General features: G+C 38.8%; 1 protein-coding gene across 1 annotated transcript in view; it reads right to left on the reverse strand.

Moving 5' to 3' along the window:
• Col19a1 (collagen type XIX alpha 1 chain) overlaps positions 1–21,663 on the reverse strand; it is a 302,587-nt gene that overhangs the window by 117,450 nt on the left and 163,474 nt on the right. Inside the window, exon 17 of the mRNA XM_042055762.1 lies at positions 15,374–15,427. Coding sequence (XP_041911696.1) covers positions 15,374–15,427 — 54 coding nt within the window. The remainder of the gene's footprint in view (positions 1–15,373; positions 15,428–21,663) is intronic.

Below are 21,663 nucleotides of genomic sequence, written 5' to 3' on the forward strand. Positions count from 1 at the left end.
GAAGCTTTGCTTGCAATTGCCTCAGCTATTGTGGGTTTCTGTTGTAGTTGCAGCGATTTAAGAAATTACTAAGAATCCATTAATGTGCGTATTTCACATAGTGTACATCTGCTTTAATTGGCTTTTTAAAATCAGTATTTGCTTTTCCAGAAATCTTTTTGTCTTCGAATTTGTATTTAAGTTTTTTGCATACATGTTGCTAATATTTTTATGGTCCCACTGCCTCATTACCCAGCACACAACTGCAGACAGCATGCTGTGATTTAATGCTTCTCCCAAGAATTAAGAGACTCCGTTGTGTTTAATCACAATGCCTAGTAAAACCACACTTAACGATTTTGGTCTGCGTTTCTTCAGACTGTTTTTGCAAGACTCTCATTTAGCTTATTTCTATTATAATGGGATGTAAAGAAATTTAGTGAAAATTCTTTTGCCTTAAGTTAGTATTAAAATATAGTTTCCTTCCCTAACATGAATACAAAATAAATAATGAAGTGTAGATTAATAATTTAAATATGTAAATAAATTAAAATACAAATCGCAAAAAAAAATCTGTAGACGCAAATAATCGCATCTTTTCTCAGGGCTTTGCATGCTCTCTTAATGGCTCACTTTAATAAAAGTCTCAAGTGTGTAGACCTGCTGTTTACAACTCAGAGGAAGCCAACAGAAGCTGTGGCTCTCCTTGAGTTCACTGCTACTTCTTGACGGATTGTTCCACGGGGAGAGTCCAGTGATTCCAGGCTGAGATTGTACAGTCGAAGTTAACTGTTATTAAAGTTTCCAAGCCAGCGTGTTCAGTTTATGGACACATCTTTGCTTGTTTACCGTTTCCTAAGTACCACACTTCCACTACTTCTTTACACCACAAGGATGGTTCACCAGCTCTTCTCACCTGAGACAGGATCATCCTCTCAATTCTTTTAGTTTCCTTTAGCTAGGCAGACAACAGCCCAAGCTTTAAGAGAAAGCAAATAATAATAAGGCCAGCTTTAAAGAAATGGCTCTTTAACCAAGGTCTGTTTCCCTCTGTCCCCATCCTCTTCCCGCTTATGGTGTCTGTTACGGTTGCGTATGAAGTGTATTCCAGGGATGGATACCTTGCTTCTTTCACATCTACCTGTTGGTGCTATTTTACGAAGCTGGAGGACACAAGTTTCAGAGGATGCACCTGCGAAGGTCATCCCTAGTACCCACTTCTCTTCCCTTTCTTCCTGCTCCCTGTCTGCGATCCATGGGACAGGTGACCCTTCCGCGTGTTCCTACTGCTGGGTTGTTCTGTCACCCTGTCATGCACCAGTTTCCCAGGATTCAAAGCTTTCATCTCAGAGGGCAATTTCTTAAGACATAGATGTAAAAGGAAAGGAGACGAACGTGGTATTTTATGACTCACAAGAAAGTAAAACAAGGTGCTGTAAGGGGAGCTAAAATGGTGCATCCTGCAGGGAAGCTCTTTAAGACAGCATGTAAACAGTTCAAAAGAACTCCAGGAAGTCCCTGAAATTGACCAGACTCACTAGCCCTTTCCCCTTCTCAGGAATATATAAGCAGTAAAGCCCTCTGGGAATTACTCTTACTTAGCCAAATCTAGCCCCTTGGAAGTAGTGACCCACTGAGCTGCCCGAAAATGGCTGAGACCAACTGAGAGCCCTACAAGGGAAAGTCTCCACCTTATTGAGAGGCCTGCAGCTTGTGCCATATACTCCATGTTTCAGCTTTTGTGGGTGCATGAGAAGGCATTGGTGATGTCGCTCTCCTTGAGTCACTTCTGTTTCTGTAAGTAACCCCCCCCCCAAAAAAAAAACTCATTTGGTTTACAAAATTGAACTTTGGTGCTCTTCGTACTTTGGTCTGTCCTCATGTTCCTATCCTGGAGTGAGCACACGTTTGTTCATGCCTTCCCAGGAATAGTGTCACACACCAGCCCTCATGGATCCGAAATCAATGGAACCGAAGGCTGTTAACAAAACCTTCCGAAACCATGAGCCAAAGTAACTACTACCACCCCCCCCCAATTGTCTGTGTCAGGTGTTCAGCTACAACACTGAGAAAGCCAGCTGATACATATTTCCCATTGTTCCCACAGGGAATCTGTAGGCACAACCTACATGACTATCTTTTCTTATTGACCTTTTCTTTCCCGTTTAATGAGTCATCAATCTTAGTGATGGTGTAGCTCATTCCATTATCTCTAGAAGGTGATAGTGCAGACATTTTTCTACTAGAATAATATCAAGAATCCTAAACAAGGATCCTCTTTCTGAGCCATATATTCCCCGTGCCTGTGATAATTTGTGTTCTCACAAGAAGTCTGCAAGTCTAAGTTGGATCTTGAATAACTGATCTGAGAAAATTTCATAGATTTGTTCATCTTTTTTCTAATTGTGCTCGTGACAGAAAACCTAGTTAACTTTGAAAATGATGTGGCAGAAAAAAATGCTTTTAAGAAAATTCATTATAGAATGAATTATATTTGAAACCAAGTAGCAAATATATAAAGAATTATGGAGGGTGTGTGTGGAGGGAGGGAATAATTAGAATAAAAAGTTAAAAATGAAGGCTTTTTCTATTTAATGCCATAGGGCCATGGTTCTCAACCTTCTTAATTCTGCGACCCTTTGATACAATTCTTCATGTTGTGGTGACCCCCAACCATTACATTATTTTGTTGCTATTTCATAACTGTAACTTTCCTCCTGTTATGAATCATAATGCAAATATCTGATAAACAGGACATCTGATATGTTACCCCTGTGATAAGGTTGTGTGAGCCCAAAGGGATCACAACTCACAGGTTGAGAGCTACTGCCCCCCAAGAGTTCACCTATTTCATTTTCATTGTTTCTACTTTCCTTAGATGAGAAATATTTAATCAAAGCAAATTAGACATACTCAAGTCACACAATTTTGACAACATAGGAATAAAAGTGACCAGTGCACCTTTTAAAATCTTACATTAGAAACATATTTTTTTAATTAGGAATTTTTATTTCATCCCTCTTGTACTCTGAAAAGATTTTTATCTCTATGGCAACGACTGCAAAGGAGTACACAATATTCACCCCAATCAGCTCTCATGGAAAGGAATTCTAGCTTATAGTGAGTGAGCACAATAGTATGCATAGATCTAAGATGCCAGAAATACTCGAGCCGTAAACTGGTCTCTTGCCTTGGCAAAGATGCTTCATCTGCACACTTCAGACATTTTATAGAATTCAGGAAAATGAGAGTTGAAAAAAATGAACTCAGAGATATAAGACGTGAAATTCTTCAGAAGCAATAAATAAAAGAATAATTTAATTTTAATAGTGCTTTACCCTAACCCTGTTTATATTTCGCCAATAAAATTTTCTAAAAACTAGAATTGTCTTCCAGAGAAACATATTTATAAAATAAAATTAACGTTTTGTTTTAATACACCTGAAAAAAGGGATTTTTAGAAAAGACATGGTAATTTATGCAGGACAGAATACGTGGAGGTTTCAGATGAAATGCCTGGACTTCACCGGAAGCTTGGAGAAGCTGGCAACACTGAATTGCTACCACAGACCCTTTCATACTCGGTGACCAGCCATTCTCTGCTCTCTTACTTGGCCTTCTCAACATCTCTATTTTTTCTCTGCTTTTTTTTCACTAACTTGGGCTTGTTCATGAACAAAATTGGCCGTAGCTATCTTGATAAAAATGCTTCTTGGAAGTAGCAAAGAATTGTGTAAATCTATCTCCTCTGACTTTTTTTTCTGTAAGGAGACAAACATATATGTATGTAATATGAAACATTACATATATATGTAATATGAAAATTAAATTTACTTTGGTTCCCTCTTGTCCCTAAAGTAAATGCTCACATTCCGTTATACCAGTGGTTCTTAACTTGTGGGTCGTGACTTCTTTGTGGGAGGGGGGTTGTCAAACGTCCCTTTCTCAGGGGTTGTATTTCGTATACCCTGCACATGAGATATTTACATTTCAATCACAACAGTAGCAAAATTATAGTTATGAAGTAGAGCAAGAATAATAATATGGCTGGACTCACCACATGTGAAGCATGGTACTAAAGAGTCGCAGCGTTAAGAAGCGTGAGAACCATCGCTTCCACCTTCTTCTGTGTCCTCCCAATGGAGTTACGGATTAGTGATTATGCAATACTTGCTTTCCCACCTTCCTTGGACACCTATAGGATTTTTATTGCTGTTTTCAAAAGCTTGTACCTTTATTTTCTCCCTGTTTGCTAGTTTTCTTCTTTCAGATTATGAGTGTCACTCAAGTGGAAAAAGGAAATCTTCTCTCTGCCTTCTGAATGTGACTTTAAGCTATCTCCCTTCTCATTCTAGTTTATGGCCAGGGGATAGGATACAGTGGTTAATGCACATGCAAGCAAACCTGAAGACTTTTTAATCCTCAAATGCAAATAAATTCTGGGTGGGTCAGTAATCCCAACCTCTTAAGGCAGAGGTGGGATCTCTAGAGCAGCTGGCTAGCAAGACGAGCCATGTCTTGGAGCCCTGGTCTGATGAGAGACCCTGCCCCTGCCTCAGTAACCAAGGATGATTTCTGACATCAACCTCCAGCTTCCATCCAACCTCCAGTGTACACATGTGCACATATCCATACACATGTGAGTCCATTCATAAAAACATGCATACACATATACTACATATGCATGCAAGTTGAGAAAGAGAATTCTCAGCTTCTGAAAATGATAGTCCACAACCCCCTGACTTCCTTAATATTGTTAGCATTTCCTCAGAACACGTCCTCCTTATCTACTCCTAGATGTAGAGGTTACCCCAAGTTCAAGGATCTGTCTCCAGTTCTTTCTTTCTGAACCCAGTCCTTAATTGCAGTTGGCCTTCTCTGGAGACTTCCTACCAGTAACTTCTCTCCTTCTTTCTTGAGAGATAAGATGATTTTTATCTTCATTTTAACAATACTTTCTCCTTTAGTTTCATTTATTATTTTATGTATATGAGAGTTTTGCCTGAATGCATGTATGTTTCATGCTAGTGTACATCATGCCTGACAAGAACAAAGGCGGGCATTGCATCTTCCGGAGCTGGCACTGTGGATGGCTTTTAACCACAGTGTGGGCACTGTGAATCAAACTTGGGGTTTCTGGAAGAGTAGCCAGTGCTCTTAGCTGGGGAGCCATCTCTTTAGCCCTGCCCACCCTAGGTTTTAAGGGCTGATGCTCTTCCTGCCTGTGGTCCTTAGCTATATATAGCCTTTAAACAGATTCTTCTCCAAAAGAAAGATTTGCTCTGTGGTTTCTTACTGTCTTCAAAGACACTATCATTATTTTCAAATTGTTCAGAAATAACTGAAGACTTTTTGCTTATTCTATGTCAGTTTCAGACATGTATATAATTAATTTTAGTTGTTTTCATCCCCCGCCCCCCGGATACCCATTGCTATTTAAAGCTATTGCTTTGGGTCTCTGTTCATTTGCTCTTCTCAGTGTTCACAGTATCTGGCTAGTTCACTTGCTTGGGTAATGATGTTCTATCATCCACCTTACATAAAAGATACATAGGTACCCTCTTCCTCTGTCTTTTCTGTCATAGTGAGATTATCAAATTTATTGTGTTGTCTTTGCTTCTGCTCAGAAGCCATCAGGTTCTACACAACTGGCATTGATGTTTGTGTTTTGCTCGACTCCTAGTTCAGAGCCATGCTTAGTTGGTGGGTGATTGCCACTAATTGCTTCTACCCAAACCTTTCCGCAGAGGTCGCCTTTGTTTCTATGAGCTGCCTGTTGGGAGTTAACTGGGAAATTATTTCCCATATTCTGACCCAGAAAGAGGAGGCACAACCATTTGCCCCAATGTGGGATAAGGTCTGTGTGCCCCAGGGAGCCTTGTGGATTCAAACTCTTCTGGGTCCTCTCGGAGTCACATTTCCCTGTTTATTGCTTTCTCTGTGTGCTTCAGCTGCTCACTGGTTCCTTTAACCAGCCGCTTCAGTAAGGACAGCTTCTACCTCTGCTTTTAACGAACACGGGGGTAGCTAACTTCCACAGCGTGTCACAGAGAACATGAATTCAAGTGCTTCGTCCTCATTTTCTTCTGTTATCTAGCTCTTGTTTTTTATCGCCTCAGTGTACAGGGTTAAGTTTGATTTCTTTTGTAAGAAAACTCTCAAATACCCTAAAGAGAAAAACTTAATAGCATGGCTAAATAAATGTATACAGGTATACAAATGTTTTATGTGGAATACTTCACAAAAAATATCTTCAGTGGAAAATGTGAAGACAGGATCAAAGGAATACAGTCATTTCCCTCAATGTTATCTTAGTCTATGGCACTTTTTTGGCTTATCTTGATACTTTGGTTATGAGTCTAAACTTTAATGGCAGGCATCTCTCCATTCCAAGGGTTGCTTTTTTTTTAGAGTGTCATTATGATTGAACATATGCAACATTTATTTATTATTTATGGGAATATATATATATATATATATTGCAAATTTCATATGCATTCATGTATTAGGTGTTACTTTAGATATTCATTAGTCATGTTTTCATAATCCTGTCTCTGATACAAACGATGAAATAGCAGCCTTTGCTAGTGCTAACGGTGGTGTAGCCTAGCACATGGTTTCTATTCCGGAACCACAAACGATAGCCATGCAATGTATCCTTCTTACTGCAGTGACTATAAAGACCACCGTGGGGAACACAGCCACATACACACAAACATGTATGAATGTGTTTGTATTGAACTTATTAAAAACTATCAAGTGGGTATCCCTAATTTCCAGTGAGAACAATTCAAAGGACTTCTAAAAAAGGAAAATGAGAAGGAGAAGGCTACTAATTAGCTTTTTCTGCAGATTTCAAAAATGACTCTGAGTAGTTACGTACATCCCACATGAAAGAAATGTCTGGTTTTTCAACCGCTACGTCATCACATTTACTTTGCACCCGATGCTGTCTCTTGAGACTTTTGGTATGATACTAAAACATTCGCTTTCAGAATTCCCTTGTTACTGAAGGTTATTGCAGTTACTAGAGTTATGTCAAGCTGAGGTTTGAAATGCAGCTTTCGGGCTTTTAAATCATTAGACTATAAAAAATGTTCCATTGTTCCTCATGTTTCGCCTTAAAAAAAACCCTCCACATTCATAGTTCCCACACTTGTTCTTGGCACTGGCAGCCATCCGCACACATACTCACTGTCTCTCAGATGGATGAAAATGTTCTGCTTGACATTTTCCCTGGCAAAGTTAGCAAATCCTCAGGAAGGTGCTCTGTGTGATGTGGGTGCAGTTAAGCCAGGATGCACGAGGGTGAGTTAGCACCGCCCACTCTGAAGAAACTGCTTCTTCTCTTTCCTGTCCCTGTACCCCTCTCGCCCCTGCCCCACTGGGTGCTTCTGTGGCTCTGTAGGTAGCACTTATAGGATATTTCAGTACACACCTGTCACCAGAGAACATTCAAAGTGCCTCTGGTTTAATTCTCTAATATACCTGAGAGCCAAGTTGTGATAAAACAGACACATTTACATTAGAATTTGAAGCGGTTTGCCTGGAGTTGAGCTAATCCCACAGCTGGAGTGGGGTGACTCCGACAGCTACCCTCCCAGCTTCCTTCCCCCTGGCAGGGCAATTCTGGCTATTAGCTGCTGACAAGATAAGCAGGCACGGGAGGCGATGTGTGCCTTTCTCTGCACGGAGACCAGAAAGGATCGGCTGCACCATTGTCCCTTTTAATGTGTGGTCTTAAAGTGAAAATTGAAGTGGAACTCAGGTCAGTGCTCCAGTTAAATTCTCAATATTCTCCATGTTGAAGATATGCAAATCCGGTTTTTAATGTGGAACCACAAAGTAGATAATATTTCTTCTTATAGAGAAAAATATAACTTGTCCTCTGGCCTTCTTTAAAACACTATTGGGCTTTTATGGCTTCAGTTTCATTTGATGGGCAAGAATGACCCTACCGGTCCTTTTTATTTTTAATTCCCTCCCCTCCCTCCCCCCCCCCCCCCCCCCCCGCTAAGTTGTGGCATTTTCATGTTCTGAAGATGAAGCTCTTTACAGGCCGGTCTCTCTGAATCTCCCAGCATCTCTGGACACGGAAGACAAGGTGTCTTCAATCTGAAGGAGGCTCCATGATGGGTCTCTTCCATGGCACAGAACGGCTCTTACATGGATCCGTAGAGAAACAGCTCACAGTCAGTTGCCCATTTGGAGACCATGAAAGGGTTCTTCTTTGCTAGTCACCAAATGGAGATAGTTTGCACAACCATTTTATTCCACTACAAGTCATGTCACTTGGCCCTTTGTTTAAATGAATGTAAGAACGTTAGCTCATTGCGCCTCGGCCATCTACTTAAGTACTGGATTGTAACCAGAGGCTACAATCGTTTTTCCTCCTCACTGATAGTCCTTTCTGAGCATTTTGTCTTTCTGGCTTTAAGTTCATAGCAGGCACCACTAATTGGAGTGAGTTTTACCACAATGGACCACAGACACATTGTCATTAACTAGCTGTGACATTTAACTGGGTCTGAAGGATGGCCTTTTCTCACCAAGTCCAGTCCATGCCTGCTGCTGTCTCCTTCTGCCTGACTTCAATTAGACTGAGTTAAAAGTTGTCTCCATATATTTTGTTTCTTGGATTTATAGATCCCATAAGGCAAAGCACAAGAAACAAAACTAGAAGATGTTTACTGCCGATACCCAACTGTACCCTTTTCGATATATATTTGATATTAACAAACATGGACATCTTCTCTGCCTTCTTGTCTTAACTCAGTGCTTCAGCAGATAAACATACATACATACATACATACATACATACATACACACACAATTTTTATTTGATGAAGATTTGAGAGACACTAAATAACTAAAGATTGCTACAGAATCTTTAAAATGGAATATGGGATTAATGCAGATTTAATTATTTTTATACATTAAGGCTGATACTGAGTTTTGTATACTCAGGCAAAGTGGTGCTAAGATTACAAACCTCTTGCCTGAATCCTGTGTGGGCTACTTAGCTTCTCATTCATTCATCTAGACAGGATTAAAGATGCTATCTCACATGACATCTCAAGATAATCCTCATGGGGAAAATATCTTCAGAAAATATGCCTTCTGTGTGGTTGCAAGTATATGATATTTGCAGTGAGCATGAACCATGAATTGTCGAGTTCAGAATCTTAAAGATACTGTCTACAACAAATTTACATACAGACTTAAGAGAGACTTCTTTTTCCGTATTTATGTTCTAAGTAGGAATAGAGTCAAAATAGTTTTTAAATAATTTTTTTGGAGTATACATTGTTAATATAGAAACTATGGATATATCCATAGTGCTTTCTCAAGGTCAATATCGGTTTTAATAGATAAAAATGGCAAGTTTATCTCTTTCTTCTCTTTTTAGACAAAGTCTCACTATATATACTTGGCTGGTCCTAGAACTTGCTATGAAGGTCAGGCTGACCTCAAACTCACAGAGAACCACGTGCTCCATCCAGCCTTCCAAAATGCTGAAATTGTAGGCATGTAGCACATGCCTGGCAGCTTCCTTCTTATTGTATATATAATTAATAAAATGACTTCCTGAATTCATTGCAATTCGTCATCATCTCAAGAAGCCTACTTATGCCCCTGTAAGTATGTGAAACTATGGGTTCACTTAACGAGTGGTTTCTTTAACTGGCTTGGCTGTCTGAGGTGATTTGCACAGGTGCAAAGTTACTGCATCTAAATAAACTACCCTGAAGAAAGAGACAGGATAACGCTTTAAGCTCAAAGCCAAAGACCTGTCAGAATGCTGTGCCTTTAAAAGCACAAGAATAGGACATAGGACAGTGGTTTTCAACCTTTTTAATGCTGCACCCTTTCAATGCAGTTTTTCATGTTTGGTGGCCCCCACCATAAAATTATTTTGTTGCCACTTCATAACTGTACGTTTGCTTCTGTTGTGGATTGTAATGTAAATATCCGATATTCAGAATGTTTTATATGCCAGTCCTCTGAAAGGGTCACTCAACCCACCTCAAAGGGGCTGAGACTCACAGCCTGAGGGCTGATGATGTAGATGCCCAACTGCACATGGGAATTGTGCTAAGTCCCACAGAAACAAACAGGCTTGAGGAACAACTGGCTCGAGTGAGTGTTGAAGTATCTGTTGGTTTCCTAGAAGCAGTGGTTTTGACGGCCTTTGTCCTAGTGGGGTCAGTAAACCCAGTTATTATCAGCACATCATCTGTGTTATTTATGCTACCTTTGGTAAAGCGTATCACCCACATCAGAAATAAACAAGAAGGAATGCGAGGCGCTTGCCAACAATCCTGGTAAAATTTATACATAAGCACTTTGTTTTACTCGTAAAGCAAAGATCGAGGCCTTGGCTTCTCTACAGTAAGAACATCAATCTTCACGTCTTCCCCTTCAAGGGGAAGGAAGTAGTAGTGAAAAGCATTTTTCTTAAATGACTTCTCTTGACTATTACACAGTGTCGCTAATCGAGCTCTCGTAGGTGATGTGCCCTGCCTCCCCTTTCACCGTCTCTGGATCTCCAGGCTGGAGATGAGAATGATGGTCATTTCTATGTACTTTGTACTCTGTATAAGCGGGCCTTGGTGGGTGGTATTATGATCTATGTTTTCTAAGTGAGGAAACAGGTGCAGAGGGCCAGAGGAACTCACTCGTGATGACACAGTCAGGATTGAAATTCCATCAGTCTGGCCTCAGAGCCCGTGTGGCTCTGCACTAACCGCCGTCTTGCCTGTGGCATGAGAAGTAGGCAGACAGGCCACTCTCCCTGACTTGCTATCATTTTGCTGGCTCCAACATCATGAAGGAAATCCGTTGCCACGAAATCTGTGCAAGGACAATGGGGTGGAGTCTGAGCAACTCCAGTTGTCTGTGTTCCGTTAAATGCAAGGATTCCTGATGCCAGACAGGGCGGGCATCTAGCTCTGTGAGGGAAAGTAAAATCTGCACCTCAGAGTCAAAGGAAGAAATCCATGCTTTCCGTGACTGAGGGCAGGCTCAGGTACACAGGATAACCTGGCAATATGATGAAGGGGGTTATGAGGAAAGTTATAGGAAAATTGAAAGAGTATTTCTGTTAATATTGACATGAGATTCTAGTGACAGAGGGTAAGGATGAGATGTCGTCTTTGTCTAACCATGCAAAATGCATTTAACGTGGTAACTAGCTGACTCATTAATGCTCATTTTTAGACTTCGAATAATTTTTTTTATAAGAAATCGTATTAGCTTCACGTTAAACTCATATTGTTCACATATATTCAATGTGTATATAAGAAAAAATGTTACATCGAATAATTATAGCTTTTTTTATACGCTGAGAGATTCTATTATAAAGAACTCCTCAGGGAATCTGTCTCTCAGAGAAGATCTTTATCAAAGTCAGCTCTCTTGAGGTATTTCATGTCAGCATCTACGAACACGTGACCTGCCACCTGAACTAAGTCACTTAGCACAAATCTTTTCTGGGCTTCCTTTCAGTTCTAGTCCCCATTACTGCTTCTGCGTCCTCACAAAGACCCCTTTCATTTCCTTACCCCATCTGTTCCATTTTCTCTTCTAAGGCCTTGTCTATTAATCAACTGAAATTTATTCCTCGATTATCACTGGATCTGCCTGTTTCTCTTAACAAACTTCTTTTTGCTGACTTTGCTGAACATTGTGTGTGTGTGTTGTGTTGTGTCGTGTGTGTGTGTGTGTGTGCACTTTTATATGTTCCATGTGTGCTCAGGAGGCTGTGGAGACCAGCAGAGGGCTCCAAAACCCTGGATCTGGAGTTTCACTGTGGTGAGCCACCATGTAGGTGCTGGGAACTGAACACTGGACCTCTGTAAGAGCAGAAAGAACTATTAACCTCCAAAACATCTTTCTAGCTCCTGATGTGAGTTTTAATCCTACTGAAGTCTCCATAAGTGTTTTTAGAAATAATTTATTTTATGTGCTTTGGTATGAAGGTGTCAGGTCCCCTTGAACTGGAGTTATGGATAATTGCGAGCTGCCATGTGGGTGCTGAGACTTGAACCTGGTTCCTCTTGAAGAACAGTCTTCCCAGCCCCTCTCCATAAATATTAAAGCTCTCTCCTTTGACTTCCTGGTCCTGCTGTATTCTGGGTACCTTCCTACTCCCTTCTCTGTTCTCATTATAGGCTTAACACTCTCCAGGCCTTCACATAGTTTGCCCCCTTATTCCTCTCAAAAACACAGTATTCATAGCATAAGATCAATATATATTAGCTAAATTGTAAAACGTGCATTGATTAATAAAGTGTATAAGACTAAAAGTGTTAGTCAAATATTTTACTTACAGGATTTCAAAAAAAGTTAAGTTAATAAAATTAATAAAGATGAAAATCAGGTGAAGAAAACATTCCTATAAATTTCATTTACACATTGCCATAGGATGTTGCTGAAATTAAAGTTACTTTTCAAGTATAAGAACATTAATTTTTATGGCTTATTAAATGAATATGTTTTAAACTAATGTCAGTTTAAAGGACAAATAAAATCAACTCATTAACATTTCAGAGTTCTATTTAAATACCCATAAAACAGTATTGTCACTGAATCGAATAGAAATCTTTTTATCATACAGAGAGAGACAGACAGACATAGTGTCTTAATAAAAATAACTTAGCAATACATACATATTTTTGTAATAGTTACATTTTCAACATATGTCTTTACACCAGACTTGTTTTATAATTTTTTTTGTTTTGTTTTGTTTTTTTGAGACAGGGTTTGTCTGTAGCTTTGGGGCCTGTCCTGGAACTAGCTCTCGTAGACCAGGTTGGTCTTGAACTCACAGAGATCTGCCTGCCTCTGCCTGCCAAGTGCTGGGATTAAAGGCGTGCACCACCACTGCCTGGCATATAATTGTCTTAATGTGAGATACTTTTATGTGTGTAATCACAAAGGAAATCTAGAAGTTAATTTATCTACTATTAAACGTTTCCCTTTAAAGACACTGAGTCTAGAAGTTAAGTCCTGGGGACCTGTCATGTGTTTCATATTTCATTTTAACAGTTGTAACAAGAGTCAGATACCTGTAACCTAATTTACACATTTGTTGACTGTTGATCAATATATTTTATAGTTATAGATTTTTCTATACTATTTCAAAATTCAATGAAGTGGAATAATTATTAGTTTTAATTTCTGAAGGTGTGTGTGCATGCTTGTAAATATGTTTGTGTGTGCAATGTGTGTGTATTTGTGTGTGTGTGTTCAGACATGTCTGCATCTCACCTCTACATATAGTTAATGTGTTTTGAGGCTAACTGTTACCTGGCACCCTTAAAGAGGAGAAATGGTGACTCTTAATGTTATAAGCCTAAATCTACAGGGGTGTACTCCTCATATTAATTCACTTCCTGTTTAAGTAGCATCTTTGGGCACATTCAGAAATTATTTTTAACTATGGATAATACCATTTATTTTCTTTGAAATACATGGAATTTTTGATAGAGCAATAGAAACAGGGACAAGCTATCCACAACAGTGACTTATCAAATCCTGTTTCATTATCTACTGTCTGATGTTGTTGCTCTTTAAAGAAAATAGAAAGAAAGTAATAGGAAATGTTCTGGAATACACACATTGATAAGTGGGGTATATTTGTGATTGAACTATAGTTCAAATAATTGCCTCTGCAATTATAAAAAAATACATCAGCTTCATTTATCCTTTGACCTATCTTTTTCAGAAATGAAAGCTTTGATAAGGCATAGTTTCAACGGAAATGTATTAAAGCAAAACAAAACAAAACTCTCATTTGAATAGTTTCTTGTTTCAGATAGTACCTGACAAGTCTCTCATAATTATCTTTCAAACCCAATTAAGAAACGTGGGTGAGAAGGAAGCGGAATTCACGTGCATTGTATGTACTCTGATTAGCATGTCACAAGCCCGGGATAAGATGGTAGGCTGTGCTGGTGTTGCTTGGGTTGGCAGGTCTTTTTCTGTTTAGAATTTATTAATGATTTCAATGATGTAAATATGGGGCCTGTTTGACTGGAAAACATAATTTTTTGTACTTCAAAATAACAAAATCACAGGGACATAATGTTCAAATAATAGAAGATTAGAGACTGAAATCCAGAAGATGAAATAATACAAGGTTTGTTCCAACGATGTGATATAGACAACCATACAGCAGAGAGAACATGACTGGGCAGATGTTTTCATTCTAACAAAAGAGGGCAGTGTTTACCTGAGCACATGCCAGCGCAAATCCAAAGCATCATCCCAGACTAGAAACATCTTAGAAAGCAGTGAGTGTCTATTGTCCGTGGTATGGGGCTTACCTGACATACTGCATTGCACCCTATTAAGACTATACATTTCTAGTTCCATTCTTGATACCTGCAGGAGGTCAATTAGTGTTTCATGGGACAAACTACCAGCCTGCAGTGGGCTCAGGAATGCATACAATGAAGGAAAAAAGTATCAAGAGAATCGTTTCTTTATTAACCCCCCAAAGGCAAAGCTTAATAAATTGGTCTTCAGATAGTTTAGCTACCGTGATATATTTGAAGGGTTTGATTTATTTCACATAGGGTAGAAATGAGATTAATATGAACAAATGAGAATAATGTAAGGTATACCTGGGCAACAAGCGAAAACACGACCTCTATTTCAGGAGCCAAAAGCCAAGTCATTTGAATCCATGTTACAGAACTCTCATCCACACTGCTGTAGCACTGATAATGCCTGCTTTACGTAGCACAAAGGCTTGATAAACAGCGTATGAGAAAGCATATGAAAACACGCGAGCTTCCAGAATCAACTGAAAACAGTACAACGTGACCCAAGGATGTGTCAAGAGTCCCAGTGGAGTGAACCAGTTGCCAGAATCCTTCAGGGATTCCCTTTCGTGGAGACACAGAGATTTCGCTCTGGCCAGAGATTGAATTATTGTGCTATGTCCACCTATAACTGATACTCATTTATTGCCTATTTCATCTCAGTTAAAATCAATAAATAGTAATTAAATAAGAGTTACAAAGAGTCACTAATGTCAATTAGCTAATTTGGGTCAAGAGCACAGCTAATATCCACAGTTTTTAGAGAGTATTTGATAGATTGGACTTCAACCAAAATACTCATTAGCTTAAGGATGAAAACTATAGCCAAAATATTCTAGACCAAATTAGGGCTCATTTATTTTCTACAAATAATCATCTGTACATTTGAGCTGCCAATTTTCTGACCTTAAACTTCTGTCAGAATCTCTAATCTTATATTCTGTCTTTGGTAGCTGATACCCTATGTGCACCTGTTTGCTATATTTTTATTTTATTTTATTAGTGCTCAAAAATAATTATCCTCCTAGTTAGAAAACTCTACCAGCTGTTCTTAGCTTACTTACCCTTTGACCTTCTTTTCCAGGTGGACCTTGGGGGCCTTGTATCCCTATGGAAGCCTGTGAAGAAAACGGAACACATGTTACCACTCTAGCTCAGTGCATCTGCCATGAAAGAATGTAGTGACAATTGATACTCATTTCAGTGGTGAAACCTAACAAGTTCAAGTCATTTGAGCTCCTGCAATGTTAATATATCAGTCTATCAATATATTAATAATGATAAATGGCTCTTCCTTGTTTCCAGAAAAGAGTAAATGGAAGTTCTGAGTCAGACGAAAGGTTAAACAAATGAACAAACAAGCAAACAATAAAAAACCTCAAAAATACAAACAAAAAAACCCTTCTTATTACTGAAACTCCATATTGTCAAACTACCAAACATGGATGCTAACAATATTTATAAGCAGAAAAATTACCATTTACATATTTAAATTTTATAAATAAAATTATAGTTTTGTTGAGAGCAGCTTTGTATAATTTTAGAAAACGCATGATTGGCTTCAAATATTTCTATTTATAACATGTACCTTTTGGCATCTTACATGTTATTACATGATTTCTCTTATTGTCATCAAATGATGAAGGAAAGTCATTATTTTTCAGATCATAAAAATGTTGATGAAATCCCAGGAGTTGTTATTCTGAAAGTCAGTCTCTTGAGTTTCAGAGGTATTTGTTATTACAAGATGTCCTACTCAACCTAAAACTCAGACTGTATTGCTATTCTTCATCTTCAGCAATTATTATAGGTTATTCTTGGTCTTTCCTAGTGCTTCTGCCTTCCCCTTTGCACCTTCAAATAGGAATATGTTGAAGTTTACACTCATATTCAGAGTTTATGTTCTCCTCATGATCTCCTCTATTTGTGGGCTTCAGATCCTTTACAGTCATAATTCCTAGACCCATAGCCTTTGTTTATTATATGCAGATCTAACAGCCAAATGCCTGTGTGACACCCCCGCTTGGATCTGAAATGTGGCAATCAAACACTGGATGTAGAACCCTCCCCACTTCCCTTTGGCATTCCCTACCTCAGTACCCACACAGCATTGTCTTGTCACTCAATCTAGAAATCAGACCCATACCCCACACTCTCTTCTCTCATACTCATTCCTTACATATAATACCAAGGCTGCTTAGTTTTTTGTGTATTTGAGTCCATCTGTCTCCATCCCATTGCTTTCAAATAATCTGCCTGTCTGCAAAGCTTCTTGATGATCCTGTCACCACCAAGTCAGTTTCAGAAAACCCATCTCTGCCTCCCTGTGTCTCTCCTGACTTGCCTGTTCAGTTTATTATGGTTTAAACGTTTAGAAAACAACACAATACAGATTAATTTAAGTGGTGTTCATGTAATGGTTTGTTCCTCTGGCTGGGAGTCTATCTTGTTTAACATGGTGTGAAAGATCTCCCATGCTCTTGAGTAGGTAAAACTAACATAGGAAAAATAGCAATCTTACCAGAAGCTATCTACAGATTCAATGTAATGCACATCAAAATCCCAGCAAAATTCTTCACAGACCTTGAAAAAACAATACTCAACTACATATGAAAAAGAAAAAAACCAAGGATAGCCAAAACAATCCTGTATAATAAAGGAACTTCTGGACGCTTCACAATCCCTGACTTCAAACTCTACTACAGAGCAACAGTACTGAAAACAGCCTGATATTGGCATAAAAACAGACAGGAGGACCAATGGAACTGAATAGAAGACCCAGATATTAATCCACACACCTCCAAACACCTGATTTTTGACAAAGAAGCAAAAAATATCAAATGGAAAAAGAAAGCATATTTAACAAATGACACTGGCATAACTAGATATCAACATGTAGAAGAATGAAAATAGTTCTATATATATCACCATGCACAAAACTCAAGTCCAAATGGATCAAAGACCTCAACATAAAGCCAGCCACACTGAACAACATAAGAGAGAAAGTGGGAAGTACACTTGAATGTATTGTCACAAGAGACCACTTCCTAAATATAAACCCAGTAACACAGTCACTGAAAGCTGGTGCAGGAGAATTGTGTGTATTCTGTCAATCATGTTTTAAATAAATGTTCATTTGCCAGGCAGGAATTATAGGGGGGTCAACCAGACAGGAAGTAGAGGTGGAGCAATGAGAACAGGACAATTCTAGGAATAAGGAAGCCCATTCCTCCGAGTCCTGCCAAGATCACCAAAGAAACAGGATGTGATCTGTCCCCCTGAAAAAGGTACTGAGCCATGTGGCTAACATAGATAAGAACAATGGGTTAATATAAGCTACAAGAGCTAATAAGAAGCCTGAGCTAATGGGCCAATCAGTTTATAATCTTATGGAGACCTCTGTGTGATTTTCTTTGGGACTTGCTAGCTGTGGGAACCCCAAAAAGCAGACCCTCATGCTACAGAATGGCACCCATGTGGACAACTGCATCCACATAAAGCCTGACAGAACTTGGGAATTAATTCTGGGCAGAGAAGAAAGAGTAAAGCATGGCTTCTTGGTAGCAGCAATTTCTCGAGTATGCTCTGCTTGCTAGAGACAAGCAAGTGCTCTCATCTAAGAGAGGCTTCCTGACTCAGCTTTAGCTGTAAAGCCTTGCAGCTCTTCTAAGAGATCCTGCCAAGAAACACTTAGTGTTGATAAAAAGCTGACCACATGCTTTTTGGTTTTCAGCGATAGCAGGAAAAAAGCTGCACCATTTTAAAATACTGGCTTTCTGGGCCATCCTGCCAGTGCAAACTCTGACTCTTTGAGGCAGGAGGTCCGGCTACAGAGAGAGCATTTGAGTGTTGTTTGTGGACACACTGTTACAGCTTGCTTGCTGGCAAGGACCTTGAAATGCTGTAGAATTGTGGCAGTGAACACTGCTCTGGCAGGTACCTCAGCCAAGAGGCTGGAATCTCATAAAGCTGAGGAATGGGCTGGATCCAGCTGTCAAAGCCACGGTTTTAATCCTACCCATATTGCTTGGTTAATTAAAGACTCATGTGGTAAGAAAAAGAGAGATACACAGGAAAGAGGGATTCAAAAATGAAGAAAACTTCTAAATGGTTTAAAGTGTGTTAAAATATATGCAGGCTTGAAAAAAAAGAAGGTTAAAGTCCTTAAAATAAAAAAAGAGAGTTGTTGGGTGTGGTGGTACACACCTTTAATCCCAACACTTGGGAGACAGAGGTAGACTGACCTCTGTGACTTCATGGTGTGGTAGCACACACCTCTAATCCCAATGCCTGGGAGGCAGAGACAGGCTGATCTCTGTGTGTTCAAAGATAGTCTGGTTTAGAGAGGGAGTTCCAGGACAAAGATACACAGAGAACCTGTCTCAAAAAACCAAAAATTTAAAGTAAAAATAAAAGAAATAGAGGTTAAAATAAAGCCGCGTAAAGATGGAAAACACACAGAGAATCTTGATACTTTTTGTTATTGTGCTCTGTTTGAATTGTTTTAATGCTGAGGAAGGAGCAACAGCTTCTAAAAGATATTTGCTTATAAATGCTGCTAAATTAATCCAAGATAGGTATTTTGACTTCAAAATTGAAGTCAAAAGGTATGTTACTTTGGAAAAGAGATTTTGCTTTTGTTTCCACAGGAAATGAGAGCTGTGAATTCATTCTGAGTTAAGAAAAATCTGGTTTGATCAAGGAAGACCACCTGAGAAATCTCTGGTAGGAACAGATGGCCCAGATGTCTGAGTTCTATATCCAGAACAGATTCAAGACTGCTGCCTGAGATGATCAAGTCTAACAGGATACTCCAGTCAGGACTTGATCATAACTCTAAATTTTCTTTAGGTCCCCATAAGATTATCAGCTCCCCCAACCAGCCAGAAGTAGCCTGGAATAGTATGCCCACATTCCCCCAAAATGGACTATGGATATTTTCCTTTGTTTAAAAAAAAAGAGGGGGAAGTGGTGCAGGAGAATTGTCTGTATTCTGTCAATCATGTTTTAAATAAATGCTGATTGGCCAGGCAGGAAGTATAGGCGGGGCAATGAGAACAGGAGAGTTCTAGGAAGGAGGAAGCCCATTCCTATGAGTCCCGCCAGAAGAAGCAAGATGTGACCTACCCCACCGAAAAAGGTACCAAGCCATGTGGCTAACACATACTAGAATAATGGGCTGGTATATGTTATAAGAGCTAATACAAAGCCTGAGCTAATGGGCCAATCAGTTTATATCTAATGTAAACTTCTGTGTGATTCTTTAGGGGCTTACTGGCTGTGAGAACTGGGCAGGACATAAACCCCAACAAGCTGGCCCTCATGTTACAGAAATCAACAATTATTAAGTGGGACCTCCTTAAACTGAGAAGCTTCTATAAAGCAAAGGACACAGTAACTTGACAAAACAGGAGTCTACAGAATGGGAAAGTATCTTCACCAAACCCACATCAGACAGAGGACTAATTTCCATAATATACAAAGAACTTAAGAAATTGGCCATGGAAAGAACCAATAATCCAATAACTAAATGAGGGTATAGACCTAAAACAGAGAATTCTCAACAGATCAATCTAAAATGACTGAAAGACACTTAAGGAAGTGATCAATATCCTTAGCCATCAGAGAAATACAAATCAAAACAACTCTGAGATTCCATATTATACCTGTAAGAATGAAGAATGGGCAAGATCAAAAATAGTGATGACAACTTTTGCTGGAGAAGATGTGGGTAAAGGGAAATATTGGGGGAGGCTGTTTGTTCATTCCTGGCTGTTCAGAACTGAGATAATCACACAGAAATATGTATTATTTGCAATACTGTTTGGCCAGTGGCTTAAGGGTCTTTCTTGCTAGCTCTTATATCTTAAATTAACCCATTTCTATTATTTTATATTTTACCATGTGGCTCGTGGTTTACCAGTAAAGTTTCCAGGTATCTGTCTCTTGGTGGTGGCTACATGGTGTCTCACTGACTCTGCCTACTTTCTCCCAGCATTCAGTTTAGTTTTCCCACCTATCTATTCTTCCAAAGCAGCTTCTTTATTTATTAACCAATATACAGATGGATTTCCACACTATTCCCCCTCTTCTTTTCAAATAAAAAGAAAGTTTTTATCTTTAACATAGTAAAATTACATGTAACAAAACTGGTATCAAGCAAGAATTACAGTTACAATATTTATATCTACTTTATCTTCTGTCATAACTAAGGAAAACTATAATTATAACTATCTATTCTTCAACTCCATCAAAGACCCCAAAAGGATATAATATTATCTAAGTTAACAGGAAGTACATTGTAAGCAACTTCCAAAACTCGAGAATTGATAGAGACTTTTTTCTGCCTGAACAGTCACCAGAAGTTCTTCTGTAAAGATGGGGCATCCAATCTTTAGCTTATAGGTCCATAGTATCTGGCAGAATTTTCCATGAAGCAGAAAATTTCAGAGATAGTTCCACTTATATTGGCAGTTTGTCATCACTTTCTTTTGTGTCCTTAAGAATGTCTTTCACATTCAGCAATTTCAGCAGCCATTTTTCTGCATGTTTTGCATGTCCAGTTCATATAGCATAACATCAAGCAGTCCAGACTTGAAATAACACTCCTTTATTGCTGTTGGGAGTGCAAACCTGCACAGCCACTTTGGAAATCAGTATGGTGATTTCTCAGAAAATTAGGAAACAACCTACTTCAAGACCCAAAAATACCACTTTTGGGTATATACACAAAGAATGCTCAGTCATATTACAAGGACATGTGCTCAACTATGTTTGTAGTAGCATTATTTGTCATAGCCAGAACCTGGAAACAACTTAAATGCCCCTTGAGCAAAGAATGGATAAAGAAGATGTGATACATTTACACAATGGAGTACTACACAGTGGAAAAAGTAATGACATCTTGAAATTTGTGGGGAAATGGCTAGATCCAGAAAACATTATATTGAGTGAGATAACCCAGACCCAGAAATACAAATATCATATATATTCACTCATAAGTGGTTTTAGACATAAGGCAAATAAAACCAGCCTACAAATCATAATTTCAGAGAACCTAGACATCAATGAGGACCCTAAGTAAAACATATGTGGATCTAAGCTACATGGGAAGTAGCAAAATATAAGATCTCCTGAGTAAATTGGGAATGTGAGGATCATGGGAGAGGGTAGAAGAAAAGGAGAGAGGATGGGAGAGGAGTGGAGAAAAATATATAGCTCAATAAAAACAATTTTAAAAAGAAAAAATAAATAAAAATAACAAAATTCTGTCTAAATTATTGAAACAGATTTTTGAACATTAGTACAAAATTTCTGCTTGTTGCTAATTGTCAAAGTCTTGACTTCTACACTA

Source organism: Arvicola amphibius, chromosome 9, assembly GCF_903992535.2.
Source record: "Arvicola amphibius chromosome 9, mArvAmp1.2, whole genome shotgun sequence".
Taxonomy (NCBI): Eukaryota; Metazoa; Chordata; class Mammalia; order Rodentia; family Cricetidae; genus Arvicola; species Arvicola amphibius.